General features: G+C 39.0%; 2 protein-coding genes across 9 annotated transcripts in view; both read right to left on the bottom strand.

Annotated features, from left to right (window-relative positions):
* The window catches only part of RPS4X (ribosomal protein S4 X-linked), a 236,677-nt gene extending 215,607 nt beyond the window's left edge, over window positions 1–21,070 (bottom strand). The window contains exon 1 of the mRNA XM_055564958.1: window positions 21,067–21,070. The gene's annotated coding sequence lies outside the window, so the exon portion shown is untranslated. The remainder of the gene's footprint in view (window positions 1–21,066) is intronic.
* The window catches only part of HDAC8 (histone deacetylase 8), a 239,528-nt gene that overhangs the window by 155,191 nt on the left and 60,476 nt on the right, over window positions 1–23,861 (bottom strand). For all 8 annotated transcript variants that reach the window (XM_055564946.1, XM_055564945.1, XM_055564951.1 and 5 more), the window contains exons 5-7: window positions 17,219–17,331; window positions 13,437–13,514; window positions 12,741–12,849 (exon numbers count right to left, since the gene is read on the bottom strand). In XM_055564946.1, coding sequence (XP_055420921.1) covers window positions 12,741–12,849; window positions 13,437–13,514; window positions 17,219–17,331 — 300 coding nt within the window. The remainder of the gene's footprint in view (window positions 1–12,740; window positions 12,850–13,436; window positions 13,515–17,218; window positions 17,332–23,861) is intronic.

The following is a 23,861-nucleotide window of genomic DNA, read 5'->3' as shown; positions in this document are numbered from 1 at the left end:
TCATATTTTAGCCATTATTTTTCGGGGGAAGGGTGTATTTTAAACATGCCTATGTTAGAGTGTCTGGTGGATCATTTAGGATCAGTGTCCTGTTGCTTGATGAAATCCAGATCACTCCAATGAAATCCAGATGGGGAAACTGGGTCTCTGGCAATGGCTGCCAGATCTTCTCCATATGAAATCTCTCTAGCCTGTATGCAAATTCAAAACTCCATATCCTGGAAATCCCAAACCAATTAAGTGGCGCTCCGCTTCTTAGTTACTGGACTAAACACAGGGAAGTGATTCTTTCTTCCCTGAGGAAATAAGTATGTCTTACATACATCTATCTTGGCACAAAAAGGGCTGGCTAAGCATATTAATAGTGTAAACAGGACTGCGCTGGGGAATGTTTGTCCTACTTAAGAGAATAAACTTTTTATGCACTTTGTGCACATCCACTTACATACAAATAATTGATATGCTAATTACAAATGATTCTTAAAGCTCTTTCCCTGAGGTACTGTATGATGTTGTTAGTGTAGTTTGAATTACTAGCATGTCCAGTGCTTGAAAGTAATAAAAATGTATTTTAAAATATTCCGTTATTCAGACTGGCTTTCCTCTAATTAGGCTGAGTTAGTGAGGCTTGCCTATAATTAAATAGGATAGATATTTTTCTACTTTCATTTCTAATATATTTAAGGTGGCTCTCCCCAATTCCCCATCCCGCCCCAACCCTGGCATCCATCACCTTGTTCTACAGGATTCTCCTGCCCAGAGCAGGCATACACAAACCTCTTAGCATCCAGCTCAGTCTTCAGCAGCACTTACATGGTCTCTAGGCAAACACACTGCCTTTAGTGCCTGGCACACATCCATAGCCTTTCACTTCTTAACTTAGCTGCATATTTGATATGGCTTTTTTGAGGTGTCTTTTCTTTGGTCTTGCTTTAAGTACCAATGGGTATGGCTCTTTCCTGATACTGCAGTGGGTAACAGCACACAGCAAGCAAGGCCCAGACAAACTTTGCATCAGGCTTTTCTGTCAGGTAGAGGACACCAGATTTAACTAAATCTCTGTACAGACCACGTCAACAGGATTCAACAAGGCAGCTCATCAGTGCCTGCAGCTGCCGGGTGAATGACTGTCAGGCACAGTCATTCAGAGCAGAGCCTAAAGGGTAGCTTTTTTAGGCTAGAGGGAGGGGATAGAGCAGTGATGAAAGAACACGGGAGGTGGAAGAATTAGGGTGGGGGAGGGGGTACATGGTAGTGAGCAGCTGAGAGGAATAATATGAATTTTGAAGTTAGAATGTTCCATCAAGCACAGACACAGTCAAATTTAGGATTCTTTTCAGAGCAGCCCTGCATTAGAAGGTGTAATTCTCAAGTTTTCCATTTATGAGCTGGGTCTTCCTGTCTCTGGATAGTTTCAGAGCATGTTCTAGCATCAAAAGCTATTAAACTGCTGTGGAAGAATAAGGTCACTTTTTCCAGGGGGCAGGGATCATTCAGCACTAAAAACAGTGCAGAGAAGGTACACATCATAGTGACAGAACAAACTCACTGAGTCCTAGGAGATAGTCCTCCTGAACTTACATGAAAAAATAAAAATAAATCACCTAGGAAGACTGCTGGGTGAAGGGGCTGTCATGGTGTCAGGGCTACTCGGTACAGGAGTTTAGGAACTGGTCATGAAAGCCACTGGTCTAGAGGGGAAGAAGGATATAAGAACTGTCCCTTTAACCACTGGATTTAAAGCTCAAAGGATCAATCAGGTAAGGGAAAAAAATAATTCTCCACTGTAACCCTAATCAAGTACTGTTGACAGGCAGGGCAACACAGATAATTAAGCACAGTAGCCCCTCCTCAAAATTATCCTATATTCTTAGGCACTTGATGTCTTTTGAATTTAATATTTTAAAAGACACATCAAACTAGGAACATTAAATGAATGGCTCACTCTGGCCTCATTTCCACCTGTGCTTAATGTTAACCGTGAATTTAATTAGTATCTGAGTCATTCATTTTCCAGAAACAACAGGCAATTTGCATCTGCCATACCACATAGAGGCAGAATAGAAGTTTATAAAACAGAATGAAAACATTGACTACAAATATCTTACTTATGGAGGGCTGAGTTCAAAGTGCAAGGCTTATACAAAGAAGTAGCAGCTTCCATGACCTTTATCACTGGGCTAAAGTGATCTAGCGATGATTAAGGTGGTATAGCTGTGACCCAACCAAAGAGAGAGTAATTTTGTAAAGATTTTTTACTAGCTCTCAGATTGTGATGAAAATGGGATGAAGATGGAAGGAAGGCTATATAAATTATTTGTTCTCAAATGCTAATTTTTGGAGAATTCTTCCCTTCTCATCAGATGAAAGAGAATTTTGGAAAAAAAAAAACTGTATTGCTTAAAACATTTATGTATGAATATGTATTCATATTGCTTTTGCCACATCACCAAGCTCAAAGGAGTAGGTTATAATTGTTGTGTTCTCTTTCACTGAGGATCTATCTACCTGCTTCAGAAATTGAATGATAAGGAATCTGGAGTCCCAGATAGAAGATAAATTCAAGATGACTTATCATTATAATGAAAGAAGAACCTATCATCATTAAAACATCTCTTCTTTAAATATTAACATTTAAAGTCAATAGGGAAAGGAAACATTTCATTTAAATATCCTTTAGTGATGTCCCTTGGCTCTCATTTTACTTTACGGGTATTGGATGAACAGATTATAGCATGGATGGAGAACCTCTACCCTATATGTTGATATGCCCTCTGCCAGGATCAAGAGATGGTATAAATTATGCCTGTTGTTGTCTAGTCGCTAAGTCATGTCCAACTCTTTGCAACCCATGGACTGTAGCCCACCAGACTCCTTTGTCCTTGGGATTTCCCAGGCATGAATACTGGAGTGGGTTGCCATTTCCTTCTCCAGGGGATCTTCCTGACTCATGGATCGAACCCACATCTCCTGCATTGGCAGGTGGATTCTTTACCACTGAGCCATGAGGGAAGCTCAGTTGCAAAAAAGCATAATGTTAAAAGCCTCTGGCAATAGTAGTCCCCTAAAAACCACATGAAAAGAAACTAATTATATGAGGAGACCTCTATATAATGACATGTGACATTATTCACTTTCTAACATAGGAAGTCAGGATTTTCTCCATTGAAAATAAAGGAAAGAGCAGATTTACAGAATCTCCATGTTTTCAAACTTTAATTAGAAATTAAAACCCTAAGAAGTGGGACTTTCCCTGTGCTCCAGTAGTTAGGACTTTGCCTTCCAATGCAAGGAGTGCTGATTCGAGCCCTGGTTGGGGAGCTAAAATCCCACATGCCTTATGGCCAAAACCCCACAAACATAAGAGAGAAGCAATATGGTAACAAATTCATAAAGAGTTTTAAAAATGGTCCACATCAAAAAAAGTAAAATTAATAAAAAAATGAAGAAGTAAAATCTCTCAGTATTTATTCTTATATTTGATGCATAAAATTACAAATTAAATCCTTAGGATTAAGAGGGTGATTTTTTTTTGCAAAAATCTAAGTAGTACTTTCACAAACATAAACAAATGGACTGTGTACACTACAGATCATGTGGCTCATTTGCATAATCTTAAATGGTTTCTTTTTTTAAGGACTTTTCTGCAATTCCTGGAGATAAAAATCTGCAAGAATTCTTGGGGATGGTATTTCCTCCTTGTGATACATTTCATACTTTCAGAATCAATACAGTGAAAGTGACTATACTATCTAAAGCAATTGCAAGATTCAATGCAATCCCTATCAAGCTACCAATGGTATTTCTCACAGAACTAGAAAAAATAATTTCATAATTTGTATGGAAACATAAAAGACCCCAAATAGCCAAAGCAATCTTAAGAAGAATGGAACTGAAGGAATCAGCCTTCCCGACTTCAGACTATACTACAAAGCTACAGCCATACAGTGGTATGCAGATGACACCACTTTAATGGCAGAAAGTGAAGAGGAACTAAAGAGCCTCTTGATAAAGGAGAAAGAGGAGAGTGGAAAAGCTGGTTTAAAACTCAACATTCAAAACAAAGATCATGGAATCCGGTCCCATCACTTCATGACAAATAGATGGGGAAACAATGGAAACTATCAGATTTCCTTTTTTTTTTTTTTGGCTCCAAAACCACTGCAGATGGTGATTGCAGCCATGAAATTAAAAGATGCTTGCTCCTTGGAAGAAAAACTATGACAAACCTAGACAGCATATTAAAAGGTAGAGATATTGCTTTGCTGACAAAAGTCCCTATAGTCAAAGCAATGGTTTTTCCAGTAGTCTTGTATGGATGTGAGAGTTGGACTATAAAGGAGGTTGAGCACTGAAGAATTGATGCTTTCGAATTGTGATACTGGAAAACACTCTTGAGAGTCCCTTGGACAGCAAGGACATCAACCAGTCCATCCTAAAGGAAATCAATCCTGAATACTCACTGGAAGGATTGAAACTGAAGCTGCAATACTTTGGCCACCTGATATGAAGAACCGACTCATTGGAAAAGACCCTAATGCTGGGAAAGATTGAGGGCAAGAGGATAAGGGGGTGACAGAGGATGAGATGGTTGGTTGGCATCACTGACTCAGTAGAAATGAGTTTGAGAAAGCTCAGGGAGATAGTGAAGGACAGGGAAGCCTGAAGTGCTGCAGTTCACAGGGTCACAAGGAGTCAGACATGACTTAGCGACTGAAAAACACAGTCATCAAGATCGTATGGTACTTGAACAAAAACAGAAATATAGATCAATGGAACAAAATTGAAAGCCCAGAGATAAATCCATGCATCTATGGACACCTTATCCTTGACAAAGAGGGCAAAAATATACAATGGAGTAAAGACAGTCTATTCAACAAGAGAATGTGCTGGGAAAACTAGTCAACTATGTGTAAAAGAATGAAAGAATGCTTTCTAACATCATACACAAAAATAAACTCAAAATGGATTAAAGACCTAAATGTAAGACTAGAAACTATAAAACTCTTAGAGGAAAACATAGGCAGAACACTCTCTGACATAAATCATAGCAAGATCCTCTATGATCCGCCTCCCAGAGTAATAGAAATAAAAACAAAAATAAACAAATGGGACCTAATTAAACTTAAAAACTTTTGCACAATGAAGGAAACTATAAGCAAGGTAAAAAGACAGCCTTCAGAATGGGAGAAAATAATAGCAAATGAAACAACTGACAAAGAACTAATCTCTGAAATATACAAGCAGCTCATGCAGCTCAATACCAGAAAAATGAACAACCCAATCCAAAAGTGGGCCAAAGAACTAAACAGACATTTCTCCAAAGAAGACACACAGATGGCTAATAAACACATGAAAAGATGCTCAGCATCACTCATTATTAGAGAAATGCAAATCAAAACCACACTAAGGTATCATCTCAGGCGGTCAGAATGGCCACCATCAAAAAGTCTACAAATAATAAATGCTGGACAGGGTGTGGAGAAAAGAGAATCCTCTTACAGTGCTGTGGGAATGCAAACTGGTACACCCACTGTGGAGAACAGTATGGAGATTCCTTAAAAAACTGGAAATAGAACTGCCATATGATCCAGCAATCCCACTGCTGGGCATACACACTGAGGAAACCAGAAATGAAAGACACATGTACCCCAATGTTCATTGCAGCACTGTTACAATAACTAAGATGTGAAAACAACCTAGATGCCATCGGCAGATGAATGGATAAAAAAGTCGTGGCACATATACACAATGGAATATTACTCAGCTATAAAAAGGAATACATTTGAGTCAGTTCTAATGAGGTGGATGAAACTGGAGCCTATTATACAGAGTGAATTAAGTCTGATAGAGAAACACCAATACAGCATATTAACACATATATATGGAATTTAGAAAGACGCTAATGATGATCCTATATGCAAGGCACCTAAAGAGTCACAGATATAAAGAATAAGCTTTTGGACTATGTGGGAGAAGTATGTATAATTCTACCTCATTCTTTTACATACTGCACTGCTGCTGCTGCTGCTAAGACACTTCAGTCGTGTCCGACTCTGTGCGACCCCATAGACGGCAGCTCACCAGGCCCCGCTGCCCCTGGGATTCTCCAGGCAAGAACACTGGAGTGGGTTGCCATTTCCTTCTCCAATGCATGAAAGTGAAAAGTGAAAGTGAAGTCGCTCAGTCATGCTGACTCCTCGCGACCCCATGGACTGCAGCCTACCAGGCTCCTCCATCCATGGGGTTTTCCTGGCAAGAGTACTGGAGTGGGGTGCCATTGCCTTCTCCTAGCAGCAGCAGCAGGGAGAAGTCATGGGTGGGATGATTTGAGAGAGTAGTATTGAAACATGTATATTACCATATGTAAAATAGATGGCCAGTGCAAGATCCATGCATGAAGCAGGGCACTCAAAGCTGGTGTCTGGGACAACCCAGAGGGATGGGGTGGGGAGGGAGGTGGGAGGGGGTTTCAGGATGGGGGGGACACATGTGCACCCGTGGCTGATTGATGTAGGTGTATGATAAAAACCGCCACAATATTGTAAAGAAATTATCCTCCAATCAAAATAAATTAATTAAATTTTTTTAAATGTGGGCAGAAGACTTAAAAAGACATTTTTCCAAAGAAGACATATAGATGGCTAAGAAAAACATGAAAATATGCTCAACATCACTCATTATTAGAGAAATGCAAATCAAAACCACAATGAGGTATCATCTCACAGCTGCAGAATGGCCATCATCAAAAAGTCTACAAAAAATGAATGCTGGAGAGGGTGTGGAGAAAAGGGAAGCCTCTTACACTGTTGGTGGGAATGCAAACTGACACAACAAATATGGAGAACAGCATGGAGATTCCTTAAGAAACTAGGAATAAAACACACAACCCAGCAATCCCACTACTGGGCATACACCCTGAGGAAACCAGGACTGAAAAAGACACATGTACCCCAGTGTTCCCTGCTGCACTATTTACAATAGCTAGGACATGGAAGCAACCCAGATGTCCATTGGCAGATGAATGGATAAGGAAGTTCAGTGCAAGTTTGATGTATGATGCAGAGCACCCAAAGCCAGTGCTCTGTGACACCCTATTACTCTGGGACAGGGTTGGGAGGGAGGTGAGGGGATGCTCAGGATGAAGGGGACACATGTATAACTGTGGCTGATTCATATTAATGTATGGCAAAACCATCACAATATTGTAAAATAATTAGCCTATTGAAATAAACAAATATATTTTAAAAATCCCTAAACTTGTTAAACTCATTAAAAAAATTTTCATACTTCCATGTGACAATTTGGGGACAGTGTAACTGATGGTTAATACTCCCTGTGTGACCTTAAGTAAATCAACCTTTTTAAGTTCCAGTTCTCTTATTTGGAGAAAGGAATGGCAACCCAATCCAGTATTCTTGCCTGGAGAATTTCATGGACAGTCCATGAGGTTGCAAAGAGTCAGATATGACTGAGTGACTAACACTTTCACACTTTCTTAGTAAGACTGGAATAAGAATACTCTACCTTTGCAGGTATTGTATATTGTTAGAAGTATGAAGTGGAAAAAATCAAATAAATGATCAGTGTAATTCCTGGCGCAGGCAAGTCCTCCCTAGGAGCTAAGCTCCAGGATGTGGCAGCTCCAGGATGTTTACCACCACTAGAACCTATGTACAGGGTGGGCATGAAGCAGAGACAATAAATATTTGTCAAGTGAATGAATAAAATAGTGCCATTATACTAAGTGAAATTGCTCAGTTGTGTCTGACTCTTTGCGACCCCATAGACTGTAGCCTGCCAGGCTTCTCCATCCATGGGATTTTCCAGACAAGAGTATTGGAGTGCGTTGCCATTTCCTTCTCCAGGGGATCTTCCCAACCCAGGGATTGAACCTGGGTCTCCTGCATTACAGTCAGACTCTTTACTGTCTGAGCCACAATGAAAGCTCATCATTATACTAAAATATAAGCAAATCCCCTAAGTTATTGCATTGGTAGTTCCCTTTTCATTCTTGTTAATTAACGTCTTAAAAATTCTATAGGGTGACTTAAGGCAGTCAGTTCTTTTGTAGGAAGGTCAGAGTGGCTTCAGAGACGTGAATTTTGGCTCAAGACCTATAGGAATGAATTCTTGTGCTTAAAACAGTCCTGACTTATATTTCAGAGGCCATGTCAGGATCTAAGGAAAATCTCATACAATAAATATAAACTGCAGAGTCACTATATGATTTTTTTCTCTTCTTCATTGAATAGCAGTGGAGCTCAGTATAGACAGAAGAAGGAATTCCCCACAGAAATAAAAGCTTGAATTTAAAGGAGCTATTCCTTCAATGAGCTATTCCTACTGTGGTCCTAGAGAGCAAGTTCTTTCCAGGTAGGCTATCCTGGTTATCCCAAGCATAGTAGAATTAATGTTTGTAAAAACCAGTTTGAAGAGCAATAAAAACTTTACTTAAAATAGATAAGTATAATATTTTTCTCAAAAAAGAAGGGACAAAAATTGTGTTGTTGCTGCTGCTTTTTTAAACTTCTGGAATCTCTGAATTTTTCTTTAGGTCAGTGGTCTTTGATGGGGGAAAAAAAGGTTTCTTTTAATTTTGGGTTACAGCGTATAAGCCACAGAATTCAAGGTAAACAGGCCAAATACAGGAAGATTTTTATTTTAATAATTACTACTGTGAACCCTAGTTCACTAGAATAAGACTATTTCTTTGATCAGGCTGATTGCTCTTACTAGCAAAGTATTGCATATGTGGATATAAAGACTGCTACTGATTGAAAAGCCCTGCTTAATAGGGCCTTTCATAAGTCCTATTCATTGAGAAGTCTGTTTAACAATGTGTTTTCCTTTTGGCAAAATATTTATGCAGTGTCTCTAATTAATTATTTTACAAAGTTGAATAGTCAAATATTCTTAATAAAATGTAATTTTTTCCTGAGTGTGTCAATCTCAGTATGCTTTGTATCATAACATTATATATGTGTGTGTATATATATATATATATATATATATGTATATATGTATAGGAAGGCACCATATATATAACCTTTCTGTGAGATATATCCTAGTAACTGGATGTTTAGTAAAGAATGCTTTCTGGATGTTAGGGCTCTAAAATGATAGATGGGGTAAAAACTAAGAAGTTTGAACACAACTCTAAAATTCTTCTTCAAACTATCCATATGTCAGGACAGTTCACAGTGGGCAAACAGTTTGGTCATCCTGCAAGATTCAAGGTTTCAGAGCAGTACCTCTCTTGAATCAACTGCAAGGAAGTACTTGGTTATTTGTCCTTTTCTTAGATTCCTTAACTATGCTAAGTGTAGCCAGTCATTTGTGTCTGACTCTTTGCGACCCCATGGACTGTAGCCTGCCAGGCTCCTCTGTCCATGGGATTCTCCAGCAAGAATACTGGAGTGAGTTGCCATTTCCTTCTCCAGGGCATCTTCCCGACCTAGGGATCAAACCTGGGTCTTGCGCATCACAGGCAGATGCTTTACCCTCTGAGCCACCAGGGAAGCCCCAAAGTCACCAACACAGCCTCTTGAGTAATAGTTTAAACATTATTAAGACTATCTCACATTGCATTCAAATACAACTAGAGAGCAAACGTTAAATAAAGGCAGAACAGTATTTTTCAGATGACAGAGCTTGGTAATTAGGAAATGGTCTCTTTGGCAAAACAGCTTTACTCGCCCATCAAATTTTGCCTGTATATAAATTACAGGAGGCTTTGGGGAATGGTGACCCTTGCCCTTCTAAATTAGCACTGAATGACCTAGGGATCTCTCACTGTGAAATTGTCTTTTTCATAAAATGGAACTTCTGGTGTTGAAAATCTTCATGTAAAGATTCCATATCTGGCCTATTAAGAAAGAAACCCTAAGACAATTTTTTTTTAAAAAATAAAGAGGGTATGTTTAACCTTAAGATGAAACCATGAAGTTCCTGCCTAGCTGTTAAAGTCAAAAAAAGGCTATAGCAGAGGAAAAAGCCATAAAGAAAAGAAGGAAGGAAGGGAAGGAAAAAGGGCTCCTAAATTCAATATGGAAAGATAGTTCAGAGGCAAACCAGTGGCAAACTAAAATTAGAGCATCTTATAAGTGAACCAGCAAAAAGAGGTCCTATATTTCTCACAGGTAAGGAGTCAGAAAACCAGTAGGCTCATGGAACAAAAAGGATGAAAAAGAGACTGAAGATGAACTGAATGACTTTTTTACATGGGTAAGCTATTCCTGTCTACTCTGTCTTTTGAGGTAGGCAGATGAACCAGATGTCATAGTGGTAAATGAACAAGATACTCTGATTCTAGGCAACAAACTAGAAGTAATCAAAAGCATAATGACTAAGTGATACAGTTACTAGAGCTGACCCTCTGCAAAACTAGTTGGCAAAAATTGTTTGTGCCCCTTTCCCACTACTGCTCCTCTGAATGCTCAGGGTGCTCATGCTCTAACCCTTTCAAAATCTGCTATTATGAAATGGCAGAGTGTGGATGAGGAGGAGAGATTGGGCCAGAATTCCATTTAAGGCCTAATTCTCATTGTAGAACAAAAGTATGTTTCCTTTTAAAGGAATTTCATCAGCTATTAGTCCAACAGTTGGGACAGATGTTTGGGTCAGGAAGTGTTCTTGGCACCCTTGGGATCAGAGGTGCCTTCACATAATGCCCCAACCACACTTGACTTCTGAAAGAAATCAAAGGGAAAAGTGACTGTCTCTCTAATCAAAACCCGGAGCCTGGGTTTTGATTCTGGGTGATCTCCATACAGTTTGCTGGTGGAGCTGCAACGGCAAAAGGGGCCCCGGTAACTATAAACAAATGAGTGTCTTGTACTCTGGTACACAAGCTAGAAGAATCTTTCCTAAATGCTGGCTTCCTGTATACACTGGGGTAGAGGTGGCAATATGGTAATCATGTGTGATCCTCCATGGATCTTTTCCTCCAGGCTAAATTCACTTTTAAAACGTTTAATTAAGTTTGATACCAAGGCTATTTTTAAACATGAATTACTATGGGATAACAATTTTTAAAAATCATGTAGGAAGAACTGGTTTAGAGAGAAATAGGGGAGAAACAGACATTTTTTTGACTGAAGAAAGGTAAGTAGTAGACTTGTTTGGGGGTGGGTGCTGGGAAATCCTCAAGTCTGCAGATGATGCTCAGCTTTTCCAGGCAGTGAAATGCCAAGTTGATGGGGAAGAAAGGAAGACTTCAGGAGGTTTCATGACTGACAGATGAGCTTCAACAGGGGCACATGTAAGGTAATCCGTTTAGGGAGGGCCAGAGATTACAAGCTACACTTGCAGGATGATGGGTGCTGACCTTTCAATTAAGGCCCATGAAAAAGCTCTAGGAAACCCTGTGGACAGAGTACTGAAGAGAACAATCTAGTTTCCTGCTATGGCAAAAAAAGGGCAACAAAATGTTGGATACTGTCAATAAGAGAATTAAAAGAAAAACAAAATAATTCTCCTTTTACACAGAACCACAGGATATCATTGGTAAAGTTACGTCAGCAACTCTGATCTGCACATCTCAAGGACAGAACAGAGCCTAAGGGAAACAAAGAAGGGTAATTAAAACCATCAATGGCAGACTGGAAAAAAAAAAAAAAAGAGCCTTTTCAGTTTGACAATACAGAGGTAGTAGCCAGGGCACATGATCAAAATATGAAGAGGCTACTGCTACAGTTGATGACCTGACATGCCAAATCTCTTGAGCTAAGAGGCACCTTTGGACCATAAAGTTTTTATTTTTTAATACTTCTACTTTGTTTATACAACTGCCAGTTGTGACGGCCAGTGCGGGCTCCTTTGGGAAGCCCTTCTTTCCACCAGAATGTTGGGAGAAATCTGAGCCAAGTGAGAGAGGGATCAAAAACACCTCAATCCCCATTACTTACCTTATGCTGACTTGCTGACTTCTAGTCAGACTCACTTTCTCTACTGCCAATGTCAGCAATGAATTTGTACCTGAGCGATCCCAGTTTTTTATGAATATGAGTTTAGCCACCCTTTTCCTCATTGTGTAGGGCTTTTTAGTCCCAGTGGTCTGGTCTACACCCTGGCTGTAAACTGTCTGCCTACAAGTGGCTCTAATTTAAACTCTAACTATACTGCAAAAAACCCAGAATTTCTGACTCCAATTTTAACACAACTGATAGAACTCAAGAACTCTCTAATATTCACACCAGTGGATGGAAGCAGATCTCCGTAATGGAAAACAAACTGCTGCTGCTAAGTCGCTTCAGTCGTATCTGACTCCGTGCAACCCCATAGACGGCAGCCCACCAGGCTCCCCCGTCCCTGGGATTCTCCAGGGAAGAACACTGGAGTGGGTTGCCATTTCCTTCTCCAATGCATGAAAGTGAAAAAATAAAGTGAAGTCGCTCAGTCTTGTCTGACTTAGCGACCCCATGGACTGCAGCCTACCAGGCTCCTCCGTCCATGGGGTTTTCCAGGCAAGAGTACTGGAGTGGGGTGCCATTGCCTTCTCCGCTAGGGGGTGGCAGGTAAGATCAAACCGATAGTCTGGCTCTGGTCCAAACACTCTGCTCCCCCAGACAGGGGCTGGCTACCTGATCAAATAAGCATAGTGAGCAGTGTACAAATGGCATGTGGGTATATAGTAGCTTTTTAATTTTCTTTGAAAACAAGAATTCTGTGAGAGTAGAGGCCATTTCATCTAATAGAAATGTAATGCGCTTGTTACTGGCTCAGCACTGCTGTCATACCTTTCACAGATGTGGTAATACCTCTCGTCCTGTATGCCATCCTGAATGGGCACGTTTACACTGTAGTACCGCCCCTTCCCTAGGCCAACATCAGACACGTCACCTGTTCCTGTCAAAGAGAGGAGCGCCAAGAACAGTTTTAAGAACATGAGAATTAGAAAATATGAAGGCTTCTCTGAGTAGGAATTCAGAAAATCAAAAGGTCAATTAAGAGAACAATTTGAATGAACGATGGTTTCTAAGGGAATGAAATTAGTGAATAAGAAAAAACTTGTAAATAATGTCGGGGAAGTAGGAAAATCATAAGAAAATAAATTACTTTAGTCTCCATCTTGCTGGACCAAATGAATAAAAAAAGAGAGAAACTTCTCTTCTTGACTTCTCATACACCTTAGATTGACATAATATTAATATATCATTGCACTTATCAGGATGTTGGGGGTTATACAGGCTATCTGATAGTCCGGTAAGTGTAAGTGAGCTCTCGACAATCAATGAAAATCATCTGGAAAAAGCAGCAGCGTTACATTCCTTTTATCATTGTCACCTGAAATGACCTCCGTTAAATTTTTGCATGGGGTAGCACCAACAAGGTATTCACAGCATGTAGCTATCCAAATACAAGATATAAGAAATGTATAGAAAAACTGCAGTATTTATTCCTCATATGTAACACTGAGCACACAGATCACTTGCCTGGGAAAAATCCTGGAGAGAATTTGTGCAGGGACACCGTCATGACTTTGGAGGTGAAACTGAAGGCATCTTCTACACCTACCAGAGAAAGAAATGGCAGAAGAAACACTTTATAAGTGCAACTCCTGTTTTAACAACTGAAACTCTAGAAAGCAGCTGGAGGAAGGAAGAGAGAGAAGGTAGCAATAATAAAGCTAGCAAGCTGTGGAATAAAAGGAACAAAACTCAGGTCTTGAATCTCTGTCATTATAGGATGAGCCCCAAGTGAAGTTAGGGTTCCTTCTCAAATTCATTCAAATTAAAGCTGGACATTTCCAAGCAATGGGGATGCCCAGGCTGTCTTTCACAATGTGTTCTAAAAGGTGGGGAAGGACTAGAGCTCAGAATTGATGTATTATCAACAGAGCTGCATAAAGGAAACTGGCACCATCTTGGAAGTTTTATATTTTGTTTTGTTTCATTGGTTCTAAGTTACATTCTTGGGATTTTTTTTCAAAGAAGTACAATATGGCAACCCTTTGAAAAACATCATCTATACCAACATTATGCACTACACAGTGTAAATCTAACTTTAAAATGCCTTTCTATAATACAGATTTGGTTATAAATGCAATCCACCCAAAGTTCCATGTATACTAAGTACATGTTTCTGGCTAAAACATGGAAGGCTGAAAGTAGCCCTTAATAGCAGCTTGATGACAGCTTTTTGAAGCCTGGAAAAAGATAGAAGGAAAAACTTCAAGAAAGGAGTTTCCTTTTCATTTTAACAGAGTCAGAAAAAAGAGGCCTGGGAGATAGATGATGTCTCTTATAAGCCACGACTTCTTCAGATACACACCCTGCTTACCTCTACACTTTCCTCCCAGAATCACATAATTGTCATACTGTATTCAGATAATCTGGTTGTAAAATGGGAGGACTGTTAGCAAATTCATGTATTACCCTCTTTTATACTTCAAATAAAGAAATTGTCTCTGTTTACTTAATGCTTCAGTCTTCTTTAGAGGCCAACAGAGACCTTAAAAAATATTAACTCTATTTGTATATCTCAGGTATGTTTGAATTTCCCAAGCTTTATGCTTTGCCCTAGGGAGGCAGTTAACAGAAGTTAAAGGCTCCAGGCACAAAGCATTAAGTAAACCAAAGAAAATAAATTAAACTAGTATTTTAACTTAGAAATGGAAGTATAAACAAGTACAAGTCATGAAAATCCTGATTATTTCTCCATCAAGAAAGGTGGTACCAATTTATACTTCTCTCAGTGGTGTATGAGAGTTACCCTTTTTCAACATCATGACTGACACTAGGTATCATTCTTTTTAATCTTAGGCAGAAAGAATGTTCTTGTTCTAATTTGCATTTCTCTGAGTCTTAGGGTGTTAAGCACCTTTTCATTTCTTTAACAGCCATTTGTATCACTTCTCATGGGAAATGCCATTAGGTGTTGTTAGAAAATCATACTTTAAGAAAGGACATAGAGAGGAGGGTAAGGGGCTTGGTGTGAAAGGGAAGAGTGGCTAGGTAGCTGAAAGAAAGTGAGGATGGGGTAGGGGTGCTGGTGAAGCCACTGCGAGGTGCTAGTTATGGAATCATGGGAGATTTAAAATAAACCAAATGTGTAAGTGTTTGGAGGTGGGGCAGGGGTCACTGGAAGGGAGGTGCTGAAGAGGGGAAATAAACTGAAATGAAACACACCATAAAAGTTGGCTAAAACAGGAAACTCTAAATGGTGCAGAAATAACATTGCAAATGGAAGAATGGTTTCAGGTGACAGTCTTATTTCATTCATTCTTACATGGTTCAATAGACTTGATCCTATTCTTGAACTCTGATACAAAGAGTTTGAATTTCAAAATCACTCATTCATTCAACAACTATTTTACTGAACCACTACTATAGGCATAGGTCTGTTTGTTCCTGCCACTGTGTAGGACAGAAAGAAGTCAAAACTTGATCTGTGCTCTGGAGGAACTGACACAGACACATTAAAGAATTCACTAGTAATACAACATATAATTAAATATCATATCAGTGATAGAAACAATACAGGACATGAGCAAGGGGAGAAACTACTTGGACAGGAGTGGTCAGAGCAGATTTACTACCAACTTGAGCTCTTGGGCAGAACTGGAAGATATAAAAGGGTAAGAGAATGCAAAACTAGGTTAGGAAAAAGAACCACAAAGTCAGGAAGGTGGGAACAGTGAGATGTGTCCGGGTATCACTGAGTACAGTAGCATAGACAGCAAGCAGTGAGAGAGGAGGCTGGAGAGAGGAAGTGTGGCCTCTTTGAGGCAGGCCTTGAAAGACAGGGCAAATAATGTGGACTTTACCTTGAAGACTACCAGTTTTCAAAGTGTAGCCTGTGGAACAACTGGGGTGTTATTAATATGGAGACTCCCAGGTTCCATACCAGACCTACTAAATCCAATATCTGGTGAATGTGGCCTAGGGATCTGCATTTTACAATTTGCCACCTCCCCCCATAGGTCATCCTAATCTGCAGTCAAGTTTAAGAACCACTGCTGTAGGTCAATGGTTAGCAAACCAAGTGGCTACACAGTATTTTAGACTTTGTAGACTACATGGTCTTTATTGCATGTTTTTCTTTACAACATTGTAAAATGTAAAAAACCATTCTTAGCTTGCTGATCATACAAAGACAAGCCACAGGCCAAATGTTACCCTTGTTATAAGCAATCAGCGTCTCTGAAGGGTTTTGAGCAAAGCTGTGTTTTGCATTGGTTGAGTATTATATTCATTGGACATGGTTCTCGAAGTAGTGTGTTGGTTGTTTTAACTCTTCTCTCCTCTGTTACCTTTAATTTTCTGTCACCATTCCATGGAAGCTTCCATCTAGTTGAACTACTACTATCTCTCCCACAATTTCTTCCTTCTTTTTCTTTTTTGGCAGTAGAGCTGACCCCAGCTTCCATGATACACTACTCTTATGCCTTGATTATGTTAGTTTGTCTCAAATGATCCCTGGAAACAGGGAAGCAGCAATCACTGATGTGGGGAGCAGGAAGGGTATATTCTTAACTAGTTTTACTAGATAAGTGTTCCTAGATTGATGAAAATATATGTGATACACGGGCTATATTTATAAGAGAAATAGAATGAGGGTAACTGTCACTTAAGCTCTACATTCTAGATGAAAGGTACACAGGAGGGCTGCATATAACCTTTTAGTGAAGTCTTCTAAGAGAGGATTAATGTGGTTAAGGCAAATTGTTACAGTCTGCTACTACTAAAAGTTAGAGAAGATGCCCTGGGTTTGTGCAAGATTAAAAATTTTAACAACACAAAGCAAGTGGCGCAGATCTTGATTACTACATGAGTTGATATCCCTGTTGGTGAAAAATTCAGAGTGTTAGTCCATCATGCATCCCTTCTGTTTTAAGAGCGGCCTCAGGACGCTCAGTTCTGACTGCAGGTTTCATTTAGAACCTATGGAAGTGGCCGGATGGAGGTTACTAAGCACTGGAGTACACACTCAGAAATCTTGCCCTGATCTCCACTTCCTAAAATTCTCTACTGGAGAGCTTCACTACTGGAGGAGAGGGGAGGAGAAATGATAGGAACCTGGTATTTTGAAGCAGCTTGGTCATCAAAGGAGGAACTACATCAGTTAAAAGAATCTCGACCTACTTTAGGATTCTCAATTAGGAAAATTTCAATTGCAAGAGGTATTTCTCCTGTTACCAGCTGCCTAGAAACAGCTTTACTGATAAAAGCCTGCCAGTCCTAGCAGCAAAGCTCCTCTGAAAGTGAAGGCTTACCATCTCCATGGTGCAGATCCAAATCCACATAGAGAATACGGTCAAATTTCCGTCGCAACCGTAATATTCCCAGGACAGCATCATTGAGATAACAAAAACCAGATGCTTCATCTCTGCAAGAAAACAAGTTGCTTTAGCCAATAGCCACAAGCAATTCAAGGGAGTCTTTATAGCCAAGGATCTAACCCTTGAGATCCATTCCCTTACAATTCCCCCTTCTTTTAAGAAAAACAAAAACATACCTACAAAGATTATATAGTAAATGGCCCAGAATGGCCAGGGAATGAAGTGTTTTTGTAAACTAAATATTTAGGTTGATTGGTAATATTTTTCATTCAGGATCCCTGATTTTCAAAGATTTATAATATAACTATATTGAACAAAACAGAATATTTTTTTAATGATTCAGGAGTCATTTTAAAAAAACTGTAGTACCCTGAAGTCATCATGATGAACACAGATTACTACTTAAAGGAGCTTAAGAAAGCTAGAATCTAGAAGGGGCATTAAAGACTGTACTGATCAGCCATTTGTAGAAGGTGTTGGAGATTTGATTTCTCTGTCCTGACCCTATGACATAATCTAGAATTTTTTTTAGTACATCTTGGACTTGTTGCTCATAAAAGCTGAGTGTAGAATGTACAAATGCATAACCTCCTGGACAGTACAGTGTGGTTGCCTTTCCATAAATGTAATTATTACAATAAATGTAATTATTACAATGATGATTGAAGCAGCCTCTTTAAAAGTTTTTCTGGCTCCTTCACTTATGTTGTCTTCACTGACTTCACTGATGTCCTTTAATATTGTTGCTATCAGTGATACCATGTCACTTTAACCTCTTGTCAGCATATTAACCTACTCTTTTATTACTCTTCCATTAAGCCTTGTTGAGTAGATGTAAAAGAACATCATCAAACATGTGTTATAATTTGTTCTTTAAGAACTCATTCTAAATGCTTCAGTTTCTTTTGCTTCCACAGACTGAATATTCAGTCCATTTTTTCCTACATTCTCCCCAATATTTTACTTGAAATAGAATTCTAGGCATAAGCATCAGTTAAAATGGCTACTATGAGACTGTGGAAAGTCAAAGTCACTCAGTCGTGTCCGAATCTTTGAGACTCCATGGACTATACAGTCCATGGAAATCTCCAGGCAAGAATACTAGAGTGGGTAGCCCATTCCCTTCTCCAGGGGATCTTCCCAACCCAGGAATCAAACCCAGGTCTCCTGCACTACAGGCAGATTCTTTACCAACTGAGCCACCAGGGAAGCCCAAGAGTGTAAAGCCTTTGTATTGCCTACACAATGCATAAACTTCTTCATGAAATCTCTTCTATATTTCATATGCTGCACAATGCCCTGGTTCACAGACTACGTCAATGAGACAGGTACACTAGACGGCAGGAAGTTGGTAAAAATATCACTAGACATTGGCTTTGCTCATGAAGGTGAACTTGGTGATCATCTAGCGAAAGAATAGACTGGCATTATATATGCAGCCAGACTGAAACCAGTTAGAGGAAAAGGTTTGTCCAACCTTGAATTCTCTATAAATAAGAATTGAATATGTAACTTTTAAGGTTCTTGGATGCTATTTTCCAATTATGAAAAGCTTACAATTTTTGAGTCTACCTACCATTTTAGCACATCAAGAAAGAGGCAATGTGTCTTTCTACTGAAATCAATAACTTTTAGGTAGTTGGGATGGAACATTAAGTGTTTTAGGCAAAAAGAGGGAAGGAGGGAAAATACAAATCAATGCAAGACATAATTTCTTCCCTCAGAGAGCCTAAAATTAAGTTAGGAAGACAGGTCATAGCACAGAAATACAAAAGCCAAAACCAAACAAAACAAAAAAGGCAGGCAGAAATAGTATGGCATATAAAAGAGAACACAGAGAAATTCTATAGACAAAATTGACAAAGCAGAGTCATCTCATTGACAGTACTGAAATTTATCTGAGCCCTGTGCTTTTAGAAATCAGTGTGAGTAGGAAACCTCTCATCCTTTGTTCTCTGAGAAACAGTTAACTGCAAAAGACCACATTGCCCTGGCATATTCCAGAAAGAACCATTTTCATGCTTCCTCATGACTCTCATAAGACTCACAGATGATTATCTTGTTTACCTGCCTTTATAAAACTACAGGTCCCCTTTCCTTTTCTTTGAGATGTTCTTTATTAATGAACATTTCTCCTATGGCAGTAGCCTGAATATAATAATAATAATGTCTGTAATTCAGAAAGGCCTCATCACTCTGTAATATTTTCCTAATATTTTTCTTATATTTAAAGAACTCTATTCTCATTGGTTTATAGAAATAAGTAAGTGTTTAGATAAACAGAATATTTCTAAAATTCCCAGAAAATAAGGAAATTGAATTTCAAGACTTTTAATGTTCTGAAAAAGTATTCCTATAAAAATAAGCTCAAATGTTTTAAGAATTTATGTTTGCCTAATATAGGTAAATCTTTGGCAAACAAGACTAACTTAATAATTTTGGTTTACTAAAATCAGTTATAGCTTTTCTTTATCATTGTTAAGTATAATATAAATGTGGATTTTTATTCTAGTTGGGTATATTCTTCCTAAATTTGTACACGTTTACTGATTGAATAAGCTAATGTTACCTCTATAAATGTTTGAGATTATGACAAATGCAAATTCATTTAACAGAATTGAGTCATTATTCTGAAAAACTTTATTTCAACAGTAATTATGTTAGTCTGATGATAATTTATAAGATCTTTAGGTAAATGAAGACTTTGGGTTGATACTAAATTGAGTTACTTAATGGATATTCATTATATACTTAGATCATTTCTAGGTAAGTGAATGCATTAATTACTAAGCATAATATTGGGTTTATATACTTTTTTCTTATTTTTACAAGCTACAGACAGGCTATATGTATTTGGATCTGTTAATGAATATGTTCTTTTTGCCACTTTGGGTTGTACTATAAGGAATATGTATAGATATAGAAAGTGGTTTTTTTTTATTTTTAGAAAATCAAACTGCCAAGATTTATTTAAGTTTTTATTTCACAGAAAATACAAGTATGTAATGTAGACACTGTCATGTGAAATCAAGTACAAGGATCAGGAAGACAAATGAAGTGAACAACATTCCTGCTTCAACACTGTACTGCTTCCTGGTTTCACTCACAGCATGAATCATGTTTTTAAATATATATATATATATATATATATGTTATATATTGGAAAAGTTAAAGGCAACAATCATTTAGATTTACCAAAATACCAGAGAGCCTCTGAAATCTAAAGAGGATTTTATTTGTTGGGGTCAAAGGTAGCTAAGGTTTGATGGACTTATAAGATTTCCAAGAAGAACTTTAGTATCAAATATTCAGTTCAGTCACTCAGTCGTGTCTGACTCTTTGTGACCCCATGGACTGCAGCAAGCCAGGCTTTCCTGTCCATTACCAATTCCTGCAGCTTTCTCAAACTCATGTCCATAGAGTCGGTGATGCCATCCAACCATCTCATCCTCTGTCATCCCCTTCTCCTCCTGCCTTCAATCTTTCCCAGCATCAGGGTCTTTTCCAATGAGTCAGTTCTTTGCATCAGGTGGCCAAATATTGGAGCTTCAGCTTCAGCTTCAGCACCAGTTGTTCCAATGAATATTTAGGACTGACTTCCTCTAGGATGGACTGGTTTGATCTCCTTGCAGGCCAAGGAACTCTTAAGAGTCTTCTCCAGCACCACAATTCAAAAGCATCAATTCTTTGGGACTCAGCCTTCTTTATGGGTTCAACTCTCACAACCATACATGAAAGTGAAACTAAGTGAAAGTCGCTCAGTCATGTCCAACTCTTTGCAACCCCATGTACTTATACAGTTCATGGAATTCTCCAGGCCAGAATGCTGAATTGGGTAGCCTTTCCCTTCTCCAGGGGATCTTCCCAACTCAGGGATCGAACACATGTCTCCTGCATTGCAGGCAGATTCTTTACCAGCTGAGCCACAAGGGAAGCCCAAGAATACTGGAGTGGATAGCCTATCCCTTCTCCAGCGGATCTTTCAGACCCAGGAATCAAACCGGGGTCTCCTGCATTACAGGTGGATTCTTTACCAATTGAGCAATCAGGATAGCCCTGATATACCCATACATGACTGCAGGGAAAAAACATAGCTTTGACTATATGGATCTTTGTCAGCAAAGTAGTGTCTCTGCTTTTTAATACACTGCCTAGGTTGGTCATAGCTTTTCTTCCAAGGAGCTAGCGTCTTAATTTCATGGGTGCAGTCACCATCTGCAGTGATTTTGGAGCCCAAGAAAATAAAGTCTCTCACTGTTTCCATTGTTTCCCCATCTATTTGCCATGAAGTGATATGACTGAATGCCATGATCTTCATTTTTTGAATGTTGAGTTTTAAGCCAGCTTTTCCACTCTCCTGTTTCACCTTTATCAAGAGGCTTTTTAGTTCCTCTTCACTTTCTGCCATAAGGGTGGTGTTATCTGCATACCTGAGGTTATTGATATTTCTCCTGGCAATCTTAATTCCAGCTTGTGCTTCCTCCAGCCCAGCATTTTGCATGATGTATTCTGCATATAAGTTAAATAAGCAGGGTGACAATATATAGCCTTGATGTACTCCTTTCCCAATTTGGAACTAGTTCATTGTTCCATGTCTGGTTCTAATTGTTGCTTCTTGACCCACATACAGATTTCTCAGGAGGCAGATCAGGTGGTCTGGTCATCCCATTTCTTGAAGAATTTTCTACAGTTTGTTGTGATCCACACAGTCAAAGGCATAGTCAATAAAGCAGAAGTAGATGTTTTTCTGGAACTCTCTTGCTTTTTCTATGATCCAATGGATGTTGGGAATTTGATCTCTGGTTCCTCTGACTTTTCTAAACCCAGCTTGAACATTTGTAAGTTCTTGGTTTATGTACTGTTGAAGCCTGCTGCTGCTGCTACTAAGTAACTTCAGTCCTGTCTGCCGACTCTGTGTGACGCCATAGACGGCAGCCCACCAGGCTCCTCTGTCCCTGGGATTCTCCAGGCAAGAACACTGGAGTGGGGTGCCATCGCCTTCTCCACTGTTGAAGCCTAGCTTGGAGAATTTTGAGCATTACTTTGCTAGCATGTGAAGTAAGTAAGTAAGTGTTAGTCGTTCAGTCATGCCCAACTCTTTGCAACCCCATGGACTGCAGCCCACCAAGCTCCTCTGTCCATGGGATTTTCCAGGCAAGGATACTGGAATGGGTTGCCATTTCCTTCTCCAGGGGATCTTCCCAACCCAGGGATCAAACTCTGGTCTCCTGCACTGCAGGCAGATTCTTTACCGACTGAGCTACAAGGGAAGCCCCTTGTACCTAGCATGTGAAATGAGTGCAGTTGTGCAGTAGTTTGAACACTCTTTGACATTGCCTTTCTTTGGGATTGGAATGAAAAAATGACCCTTTCCAGTCCTGTGGCAATTGCTGAGTTTTCCAAATTTGATGGCATATTGAGTGTGGCACTTTTACAGCATTATCTTTCAGGATTTGAAATAGCTCAACTGGAATTCCATCACTTCCACTAGCTTTGTTTGTAGTGATGCTTCCCAAGGCCCACTTGACTTCACATTCCAGGATGTCTGGCTCTAGGTGAGTGATCACACCATCATGGTTATCTGGGTCATGAAGATCTTTTTTGTATAGTTCTTCTGTGTATTCTTGCCACCTCTTCTTAATATCTTCTGCTTCTGTTAGGTCCATATTATCAAATATTACACTGATGCAAAACTAGATTTTGATTTTCTCTCTGCTAAAATGACAAGTTTTCTGGATTATTTGTCTTCCTTCTTTTAATAACAGGTTGCAAGTGTTTTGCTTCCTCGATAACAAAGATTCTATGTCTTACTGGAATAACCTTCTATGGTTTACACTGACTTTATTATAACATAATTTAAGAAAGCAAAGTCTTCTCACTTATGAAAGAGATGAGATACTTTACAATCATATTACCTCCTACGCTCATTTTTAAGATCCTTTATTGTCATTTTGGTTAAATAGAGAACCAAGTATTATTTTTCAGTAACCCCTTATTGTATTTTAATAATTTCCAGAGGCCCCCTGTGAAATCATAACAGATTTGTTCTTTTACCTTAGAAAATGAGAGGTGCTAGAAATAATTAGGTTTATTTGATATATTACTATTGATGACATGCATGAGAAGAGTTGCCAAACCAGAAAAGATGCTTAGCCTTCCCTAAGCTAAATTTGTATAGGCAAAATGTTATTAATATAAATATTTCAGGAATTATATGCTGCATAAGAAGTTCCTAGAGATTCATTAATGCCCTCACTGGCCATTATATGTTTTTATTTGCCAGAGTCCCCATGCCTGAGCCTTCCAGGATTTGAAAACTCTTACCTTATTTTTATTTTCATAGCAATGTAATTACCTCTGTAGGTTCAATGAGAATATATCTCTTCTACTTGTTATTAGGACATTATTGGAAACATTGGTTTTGTAACCAAGGTCTTGCCTGGAATGTCATATTTGATAAAGATGCTCATTAAATCAGATTTGATCAGACACTTTTTAGGAACTAAGGTTGACTTTATTGAGCCAATACATGGAAAACTCTCTTGGGAAATCTAGCCTGGTACGTGGTTTATACGGT

The sequence above is a fragment of the Bubalus kerabau genome, chromosome X (genome assembly GCF_029407905.1).
Source record: "Bubalus kerabau isolate K-KA32 ecotype Philippines breed swamp buffalo chromosome X, PCC_UOA_SB_1v2, whole genome shotgun sequence".
Taxonomy (NCBI): domain Eukaryota; kingdom Metazoa; phylum Chordata; class Mammalia; order Artiodactyla; family Bovidae; genus Bubalus; species Bubalus kerabau.
This window is presented reverse-complemented; position numbering and strand designations above follow the sequence as displayed.